At 53.5% G+C, this 10,394-nt stretch overlaps 2 protein-coding genes across 2 annotated transcripts; one reads left to right on the top strand and one right to left on the bottom strand.

Moving 5' to 3' along the window:
• Positions 1 to 1,849: 1,849 nt before the first annotated feature.
• Positions 1,850 to 4,265, bottom strand: B0T26DRAFT_707319 (uncharacterized protein). Its single transcript, XM_060441844.1, has 3 exons — positions 3,858 to 4,265; positions 2,727 to 3,772; positions 1,850 to 2,599 (listed from the first exon to the last, which is right to left on the bottom strand). Coding segments are annotated over exons 1-3 (1,659 nt in total). The 5' UTR covers positions 3,860 to 4,265; the 3' UTR covers positions 1,850 to 1,988.
• Positions 4,266 to 5,103: 838 nt separating this feature from the next.
• B0T26DRAFT_675230 (uncharacterized protein) lies at positions 5,104 to 6,039 on the top strand (the record flags this gene model as incomplete). The annotated part of the gene is made up of 1 exon (XM_060439803.1): positions 5,104 to 6,039. The coding sequence occupies one exon, from the start codon at positions 5,104 to 5,106 to the stop codon at positions 6,037 to 6,039; it is 936 nt and encodes a 311-aa protein (XP_060295603.1).
• Positions 6,040 to 10,394: the final 4,355 nt, after the last annotated feature.

Here is a 10,394-nt window from a genome sequence, read left to right as displayed (position 1 = left end):
GGGTGCGGCACTCTGGAGCGTAGTGCACTTTCTTCGTCTCAGCACCCTTGTTCTGCCTCGACGTCTTACTCCCGCTAGGCGTGGGCGAACTTGCAATAGCCATCCGCATAGGTCTCTGCGCAGGTCTAGCCCAGGTTGTATCTTATCCAGCCGTCAAGGCCTGACTTCAGGGCCTCGGCCTCCAGGTCTTGACATCGGGGGGATGCATTTCGTACACAGCCAGGTACATGCAGCGCCGACACCGGCCCATAAAGTCGAGATGGTTGCTGTCGAGAGCTATGCCGACCTCTTTCGAGTGTTCCACAATAACCCGCGATGAGCCGCTCGGAAATCTCGGATACTTTCTCTTCGTAACTTGGCAGCTGCCTCCTTCTTCCCTGAAGTCAACTTGCAAACCCTCTCTTCCACTAAGCCGTATGCCTCTCGGGCCTTCAAGCTAGGGCGATCGGCATTACCGAGACCGGCTGGTCCCTTTCCTGGTCGACCGCGGCTGCGCCAGTCCGCGATATTTGATTCGATCGGGCTAAAGTAGCTGTTGTACTCCCGCGACGCAGTCACGACCATGGGCCCTCCCTCCTCACCGACCTTGCCCTGGCAGACAAAGCGGGTGCTTGTATAAAATGGCTGATTTTTTTGCAGACATTTTCCGGCGTCGGTTGGAAGGAGGTGGGAATATGAAGGGCATCCCGTCCAGACTCGTCATGAATTCTTCTATTACCTCGGGTCAGATCTCACTTGCTCAGTCGGCGCCACGGTCAGGGGATCAAGAGCACGGATATAGATCAAAAACGACCGGTGCCACTGGTCAGTGCCAGGAAATACAGACTAACCTAGACTTTTGCACTTTTGTGCTATGATGCGGCAGGCCAGCTCCATGGTGCCCACCTGCGACACTCTCGGGAGTTCGCACGTTCTCCCCCCGCGGCTGTCTTTCTCTCTCTCTCTCTCTCCTCTTCAGTTTCCAAATCAGCAAATATACGGAGGCACTCCTTTCCCTAGAATCAGTGTTGTCAGGGTAAGAGTTCATGGTGCTATACTTGGCGCCCGTCATTCTGTCGCGGGAGCATTGTATTGAGTATAGGTGGTTAAGCTAGTTCTAAGGCACGCACAAGCCACCAGGGGCTTGGCTGACTGACTAGGGCAGTCGGAACTACCTAGGGCAGTTAGACATTGCCAACGTAGCCGACGTCGCTAACGCAGCCAGGGCACCCAGAATCACGTGTAGGATCCCGTGACTCCAGGTCTCCAAATTGGTAGTTCTAAAAGTCGTCACAGGAACAATGTGGCTCATACTAGTGGCTGATGTCTTGGTGCGTGGCGCATGCTGAGGGATAGGGTCAATACCACAGTACAAAATTAGTATCTTCCACTTGATCACCGCATGCCTGATAATGTACCTAATATAACAAATCTCTGTAATAATCTCTTCAAGCCCAGCTGAAGGGTGATATTGATATTCCTTTTGTTTTCTAGCTAGTTCTTCCTTTCCACCCCTCTACTATCTAGCTTCTCTCCTTTCTTTTTTAGATTGCCGTGTCTCGATGATAGCATTTGTGAAAGATGATAAAAGAGAAAAAAGGAAAAATATCAAAGTTAAGATGAGAATGCTAAAGCGAGCTTCAATGACTTCTTAACGCCCAGCGTTAAATCTATCTACACAGCATTGGGTTAGGAGCCTGCCTCTTCTTTTTCTTCGCTTTCGACCAGACGGTATCCACGGAAATTCTTGTGGTATGGGCACCCAGCCACACCACCGCATGACAACTTTGACACAGACCTGCGGCCATTTCTTTGAACCTGCCATTGATAGACCCAGCCGGGGGAAAAGGGGGGGGGGGGGGGGGGGGGGGTGGGGGGGTGTTGGAAAGGGCTCGGGGCGTCTGATGGAATACAATTGGTTATTCGTACTCCTTTCGCCCAAGCCAACCCCCCCTTTTCGTTTTGTTTTGTGTTACATCTCTTTTGTCCTTGAATGTTTTCCCCATGGTCTAGGCGCTGACGTGGGTATTTTTGCAGTACCCGACAGCCATGGTTTCGGCACAGGTGTGGCCCAGGTTGAACTTCACCCAGTTTCCACCCTTCGACCTTTGTGCGGCTTGCTCCTCGGATACGCACTTTGCGTGCATGTCGTAGTCTGCCGTGTACGTGCAGCGAGGGCACCGGCCCATGTGCACAAGGTTGGTGCCCCAGAGCGCCATGGCATGCTCCTTGGCATGGCTCCAATAGCCTTTGGAATGCTCGGTGCGGAATTTCCTGATACTTTGTTGTCGCAAGGCTACGGCGTCCGGACCAGACTTATTACCGATTAGTCTTTCGACTTCGTTATAATATTTCTCGGCAGTGTTTGTCGGCCCGACCACGTCGCTGTCGCTTACAGGCTTCTTGACGACACGAATGCGGTTTCGCAGAGCCTTGTTGGCCGCATCGAGCGACGGGATGTAGTTGGAGTACTCCAGCGAGGTTGTGACCACCATGGGGCCTCCGTTATTGCCGTCATTCTGACAAACGAAAACGACCGACGTGTAAAATGGCTCGTCCTTTGGCGTGGCCCTGTTAGGATGCTTGAAGGCCTTGCCATCTATCATCTTCGTGAAATCGTCTATATAAGGTACACGGTCCCAAGAGACGCAGTGGTTAGTTAGGTCTGCTTGCTCTTCCGACCCGGTGGAGGCGGGGGCCATGCCAGGGGGGTGCGAAGGATGGGGGATGGGTGTTCTGTGACATACCTAGTGACTTGCAGCCTTGAGCGACGATGCGGCAAGCCAGCTCCATGCAGCCGATGGCGGATATGTTTTGGTGGTCCTCGACGGCTAGCCGGTCTGCGGTTATGGTGGCTTGGGCTCCCCTGCTGGCGATCATCGTGGGATCCAAATGGGTGAGGTATTCCGTCGCAATCTCCGTGAGAACGGCTCTCGTCTCTTCAGGATTGGCAAACTGGATTTTCCTGTACTGTTCTACCTCGGCTTTGGCCATGCCGAGAATCTGTTCCCAGGTCGGCAACTTGTCCTTGAGCAAATCCCTCTCAACGGCCGGCCATAGCTGATTCCACTCTTCCCGGCACTTCTGCCAGGTTGGCGCGTCTCTTTTCTTGCCCTTCTTAGCGGCAATGTGTCCCTTGAATATCTGGAGCGCCTTCACCTTTATCATGGCTGACTCAAGTTCGGCATGGATTGTTTTTTCAGGCTCTTTGGGAAACCAGTTTCCCTTGAGGACCCCGTCGAGACTGTCGATGGCCGTGTCCAAGGTCTGCAATATTGGGTCTGTGAGTTTGACCAGATCGTGTATGACCTTTGCATCCTCCTCGGCTGCTGCTTGTGGCCACATCGTGCTCATACCTGCGAGTTGAGTGCGAATTTCGTTGCAATGCGCAGTAACCACCTCCATGACCTTGACCCTGTCGTCATATATTTTGATCTTGGCAGCAATGTGTTCCTGTACCAGGTGGATTGGAAGATTGAGGTGATACCGTGCCGTACGAACAAAATCATTTGCATCTAGCATGGCCGCCTGCATACGGGGCTCTTTGTAAATATCAGCGGGTACCGCGGTCTTCCCGCCCTGCTTGCCGAGTTCGGCTACGATATGTTCATAGAGGTCGTAGAGGGCGTGGCTGACCGTGTTGCAGATATAGTAAAGGTTATTTGATGCCTTGGATGCCAGAATCGCGCTGGTCAAGGGGAGGTTGGGGAGTTCGCTCTTTAGCTTCGCACTCTCAGCACCAAGCCCGTAGAGCCGAGGCGACTCCTGGACGACGTTGCCATTCGCGGATGCCCTTTGCGCGTGAAAAAGACGGTTAGTACAGCTTGGCGACGAGCATGATGGGTGACCGCGACCGAAAACCCCATGATAATACTCACATGGCGTATCTCTTTTGGTGGTGGTGCTTGTCTGTATGATCTCAGGGACCCGTACGAGGCGATGATGGTCTTCGGCCAATATGCACTGGTTTTGGAGAGAGCACGTGTGATGGGAAGGGGGAGGGAGAAGCAGGTGAGTTGACGATGTGGAAGACGAGACTGGCCATGATCGGAGGACGCGCAGTTTGATTTAATACATGGGGCCCATTGTGCCCTGAAGCCCACCAGGATGCTTGCCTCCTGTGCCTGACATGTTGGCTCGCAACAATCCACTAGCCACCACCACCCAGGCTCATGTGTTCTGAGATGAAGAGCGTGAGGCCCAGCCGGGAGATCAAACAAGGGACTCCACCCGTCTTGGAGAGAGGCAACTAATAGTCAAACCCGGGACGATGGCTCAGGGAGCGGCCCTGGGCCAGGCGTATCCCCCCGGGGGCAGGTGCGGCGGAGAAAGTGGCCGCTGATACCTTTCTAATGACCAACCGCCACTGAACCCGTATCAGCCATGACGGCGTGGCGAGTGGCTCGCGTATAAGGGTGATATCGGGGGGTCTTGATAGTGAAGAGTGGGGGAAAGGCACATGCACTAACATGCGACACTAAGTATAACACGAAACATGTCCAGTGGAGGAGGGAGAGGGAGGCGGCACAGGAGTGGAGGCGGCAAAGCTGGCTATAAACAGACCTGAGGGCAAGAAAATGCTTGTGTGAGGCGGCAAAGCTGGCTATAAATAGACCTGAAGGCAAGAAAATGCTTGGGTGAGGCGGCAAAACTGGCTATAAATAGACCTGAGGGCAAGAAAATGCTTGGGTGAGGCGGCGTATATTATCTCACGAAAGCCTGAGCCGTACGGCGCGGCGGCGCGGGGGTCCCGCAGAGACTCCAGCGCCGCAACCAACATGTTCGAGTCTGACTTGTCTTTGCATGTTGGCGACACGCCCCACATGGCGACATGGATCCAGTCCATAATGCCAAAAAAGGGGGTGTGATGGGCTCTGGCATCCAAGGTCTGGTATAAGACGGGGTCCTGTCTCTGCTCGCTTGATCTGACAGCTCTCATCACCCCAAGCAAGCTCTCAGAAGCAACCCGCTACTAGACAGACCAGAACAGACATTTGAATCAGGTCCAGCCGGTTTCGGAGAAGCGAAGCGTGTCACCTCGTCCCACGCACTCGGCTCGCCTGTCACCGGAATTTCTGACTCATCCCCCAATCCCGACTCTTTTGCGCATCTCTCAGCCACAAAATGGCTTCTGTCACTGCTCCCAAGAAGCCGTCTGCCCCGAAGGGAAGAGGCCGTCCGCCTGCTGAAATGGATTTCAAGGAATGGGTCCAACCTCTGCTCAAAAAGGGGGGGCTGCCCCTTCTCGGGTCAACATACAAGCCCACGCCAATTCATGGGTCAGGTGAAGACAAGCTAGTTCTGCACCACACACTCAACTTCCCTCATAAAACGGCCAAGGAGGGATTGTTCGCGCATCCAGCCTGGTACCTCTTCAAGCCTCGTGTCTCGAGCGGACGGAGCACGCCGGAATCAGAGAGAGAGAGACAGCAGGGAACGCTAAGCAGCTCGCCGCCCAAGATCAAGTCTTCCTCAGAGGACGGAAACAGACTGACCCAAACTCAAACGCGAACAAGCAACACCAGCTCGGGTCCCACCAGCTCGGGTCCCACCCTGCTAAAACAATCAACGGGACTGACGGGCGATACAAACGTGACAGTCCCGGATCGAGAACGCTCGGCTAGCCCACCGCCGACGTTGAACCAAGAGGCCGATATTGGTCTCCCATTGGGCCAGATTTATCGCGGCGAGACGCAACCGCATGCGACCAGCTACTATCTCGTCCTGGACGAGTACCAGCGTGTCTGGCTGTGGCGGCACAGCCCCGACAAAGAAGAAGAGAGCGACGAGTTCGATGGCGTGCTCAGCACCGACATGGATTCACATTTCAGGGCCACTATTTTGTGGCATGATCTTGACGAGTGGGCCAAGAAAGGATGCAAGGAAGTCGATAACGCCTCTTTCAGCTCACAGATCAGAGACCATGCCACTGTCTCCACCACCAACCTCGATCTCGTCCAGCTCGGCGAAAAACAGGTTGCCGATGCAAGGACCATTGGTTTGGAAGCGCACGCAAAGTATCAGATAGACATGGCAGCATACCTGGCTGCTCACAAGTAATGCTGATCAAGATGCTTCTCCCCTCATTCTGCATGCCCGTTGTCGCTGGTATAGACGATTTTCTCTTTTCTCCGGCCTTCTGGTTTTGGGTCATGGCAGGCCCATGTCTCTTGGTCTCGGGCAACGAAATAGGCAAGACCTGTTGAAAAGAGCGGGCACAAGATGGAAAAAAAAACAAGGGTTCGTCGACTTTCTTCTGGTTCACATTGGGGTTGCGTAAGGTAGGTAAGAGGTACTTTTGTGGGAGGGGGCGGGGTGAGATGGGGAAAAATTGGACTCATCTACCATTCAGTGTTGCCGGTCCAACAGATGAGATATGGGTCTTTTTATTTTCATAGGAGGCAGAAAGTAACAATGGCAGTGCCTGATTTGTCCTCCAAGAAAAAGGCAGGAGCCCAGAGGTGATCTTGCACGGGCTCAGATTTTTTATGTTTCCCACGAGGGACTAATAGGATTCTTGAACCCCACCGTACCAACCGGCGATCTGATCCCCTTGTGTGCCTGTAATGCAAAACCCAGCGAGCATGTCGCAAATACTTCTGGTGGCGGATTGGCTAGTACATATTGGATGCCTGTAAAACTTGGCTGTGGCTGGTATGGTGGGGTTGGCGAGGGAATTTCGCCCGCAACAGTGTCCTTTTCACCGGCTCCCACTAGACGTACACGTGTGTGCGCTTATGTAAGTGTGAGATTGCTTATGTAACTCTGAAAATGCATCTAACGCGGCCAATTTTTTCGCACCCCTTTTCCACCACAGCCAACCTATCGCCCACACTGCAGCCATGGCCACCTTTCCAGACGACTGCCTCCCTCCTGAGGGCTTTTTCGAGTCTCGACAGGCCCTATTCGAATCAATCAACGCGTACGCAAAGCCTCGGGGCTACGCTTTTGATTCGAATAGGGCCTGTCGAGACTCGAAAAAGCCCTCAGGAGGGAGGCAGTCGTCTGGAAAGGTGGCCATGGCTGCAGTGTGGGCGATAGGTTGGCTGTGGTGGAAAAGGGTGCGAAAAAATTGGCCGCGTTAGATGCATTTTCAGAGTTACATAAGCAATTTCACACTTACATAAGCGCACACACGTGTAGTGGGAGCCGGTGAAAAAAGTCGCTGACATCAGGGGGATGTCGAAGGTCGGTTTGTGTGGGAGGTTGCCCGACAACCCCGCCACCAGTCTTTGCCGCCGCCAACATCCCAAACGTGCGGCCAACAGGGTCTAATAATAACTTGATTAGCCCACTCAAATTCGTACATGAGCGCAAATGATTGGGTCTCGCCCCTGCTGGGCGGCTGATTTGCGGGACTGATTACTCCAAGTCGGGGCCGAAAGCGATCGCTACCTTTACCCCCAAATCCCAAATTCTTCCAACCCACAGTTTGCCCTGGCGGCATTACCCGCCACATTTCGCATTCGGTTTCGCGTGCGGCGGCGGTGGCGGGACCGGGATTTATTGACCAGTCAGTGTTGCCGGCTCAACCATTGTTCCTTTACATGACTGGACGGGTGGAAAACAAACTTTGCGCATGCACCTGCTGTATTCCATAAGTAAATATCGTGCCTCCCGTATTCGAATATAGCGCAAATGGACATCTAGAGCGGGTCTTAATGCAGAGACCGTTGCTTTTAGCAAAGAAGTTGAGCTGCGCATGGGCGTTCTGCAGGCCAATATTGCTGCGTAAATCGCCCGAGGAAAGGTGGGCGAGGAAAGGTGGGCGACGAAAGGTGCCCGGGCTTTGCCCTACCATTCTTTACTAAGGTTTCCGCCGCTGCCTGTTGGTTCCCGGTGGCCCACCTGCTTCGGGGGGGGGAGGGTGGAAGAAGGATTCCGCGATAACATATGCCCGGTTTGTTTCAACCGACCTTCCACGATTTATCGCCTTTCCAGCTATGAACAGGTATGCCGAATGCTTCCAGATCATCGGGCTATTGATGCGTACTAATATATCGACAAGAACGCGTTTTTTTTGAGCCGCCGCGATGGCTACGGTCGGGGCCCCTCCACAGCCCCCGCCGCCTCCGCCAAATCCAGGCGGAGGTGGTGGCCTTCCTCCCGACCGCTTGATCCTACCGATTGAGACCCCCGATGACGAGATTCCCGTCGATTACAAGAGATGCCGTGCTTGCAGGTTCGTCAAGCATCACCAGCACTTTGTTGCAAAGCCTGGTGGAAGAAGAAGAGGATTGACGGTTAATTGCGATACTTGCCGCGGTCTGAATGTTGGCGCGCATCGATCCAGTATTCGCGACCTCCTCTCGAACATGCCTGCCCTCGCCCCGCCCCTACCCCCGTTCTTCCCCGAGGTCAATCCCCCGCGCCGCCTGCCCTCGGAAGTCCTCAGCCTCGCAGCGGCTTTCAACGCCTTACCTCAATATTCCATCGGCGTGGTCAGGTTGAGGGTTATACACCCGAACAACAGGCGGCACATGACGACCGCCTTGACATACAGCGGCGTTATAGATCAGAGCGCCGGCAGGGACAAGTTCCCTCTGCAATGCCGCCGTCACAAGAGCTTCTCGCTCGCCCGCCGGGCGGTGATCCCGGAGGTAGTGATCCCGGAGATCCTTTTGTGGAGGACAACAACCGCCAGATGTGCCCGCGTTGTTAGTAGTATTCCTCCGAGGCTGAATTTAGGGGCCGTGATCACTACCGAGCCTGTGATGTAGAACTTCAATTAAGCATATCACCCTCGTAGTTAACTACCTTATAAAGCGACTATATGAGTGGGCCTAACACTCCTCGCCCTACGCCCTGCCGTTAGCGTGGTCCTGCTTTTGGTAGCCAGTACCGTCCCCGTATATCTCAATCTCCTATCGCCGAAGCTGCCGTACCTCTATTTCTAACGGAGGAAAACCCGGTCCTTAAAGACGACTTGGCGGTTGATTCCCTCCTCGTTACCGATCGTGAGCTTTTACAAGCCTTCCAGGCTCGCATCGACGGCGAGTCTTCCCTATAGCATTATCCCCGGTATCGCTACTCGTAGTACAACCTTCGTATTACCGGTGGTATATGTACGGGCTGTTACTACCGTAACGATAGAAAGCCCGACGATATGCCTAACTATTACAAACCACTCGACTGTTAGGGTCGTCTGTCCGTAAGGGAGCACGGGCTCCACAGAATGCTGGGGTTGGTAATTATGAAGATAGAACAAAGGGCAAGCTCCTATCGCACGGGTAATACAGTCAAATCGGAATGCCACTCAAAGTGTATGTATGAGTGCAGCGAATGTGTATTGCTTGCTTGGAGAACCAAGCAAGAGCTATCTAAGACCGGTGCCACGGTCGTCGTATATATCCATCCAAGGCGGACCAATCAGAGCGTTGGTCCTAGGTGATCAGTGCGCTCAGTGTCCCGGACCGCGCTCAGTCGAGACTAAGCGCACTAAGCGCCCCGAAGTGCCCTGAGCACCCCGATTGTCCCTTATTGGCTGCATTCGGACCCAGCGGGGAACCACCCCGCAGCCCTGCGTCGGCCAATGGCGGACTGCCCCGTGCAGCCCCCTGCACGCCTGAGCCAGGATCGTAACACTAACTTCTTTTCTACCGAGAATAATATGGACCTCGGTGACGTCCCGGATCACCTACCGAAGCTTATATAAGTTAAGGAGCAGCTTATTATACGCGTTTACGTCTTTCTAGATATTCGATTAGTTCGAGGTTAATAATACCGGTATAGTAAGTACTGCGTTAGCTTCTTACGTAATACTAGCTCCCTCTATAACTAGCTCCCTCGCCTCCCTCAGGAGCTCGACATCGTCATAGTACGGCCTCGCTAGTCAGAAAACAACAACGCACATTTAATCAGGAGCTTTCGTGCCGATTTCAGGGTTCGCCGTACTGCTATTGAGACTTGGTTACTATCACGGCTCAGTCAACGTAAGGAGACAGGGCTGCAGTAATCATCGCTGAATTCGTAGAATCTAAAGATGAAGAAGGAAGCTATGACGGGGACCGCGCAGGGCGCGGAGAAATGGGTAGTTGTGGGCCCAGCGCTGGCACCAATCCAAATATATTCAATTCAATTAAATAAGGAAATCCGTATTTGCAAATAAATAAGCCATTTTTGAGGTCAAATACAGGCCAAATTGAGGGCCCGGTTATTTGGCGTATTTGCAAATATTTCCATTGGTTAGGCCATTTTTAGGCCCAATTTTCCGGGTTTTCCTGGCGCCAGGGCAGTCCCTGACCAAGGCCAACCCTGCATTTTCTGGCCCCGGGAAAATCCTCGAATGCCCTGAATTCGAGTGCCGCCGTGCCGCTACAATGCAACTATCGCCAACCGTTGTAAACAAACTGCCGAATCCTACCGAATCCTACCTTCTTGCAGCGATTTCCCTACTTCCTTGGCTCCCGAGTCCT

The sequence above is a fragment of the Lasiosphaeria miniovina genome (assembly GCF_030549165.1).
Source record: "Lasiosphaeria miniovina strain SMH2392-1A chromosome Unknown B0T26scaffold_4, whole genome shotgun sequence".
Taxonomy (NCBI): domain Eukaryota; kingdom Fungi; phylum Ascomycota; class Sordariomycetes; order Sordariales; family Lasiosphaeriaceae; genus Lasiosphaeria; species Lasiosphaeria miniovina.
Note: the sequence above shows the minus strand (reverse complement) of the source record. Positions and strands in the feature narration are given on the sequence as shown.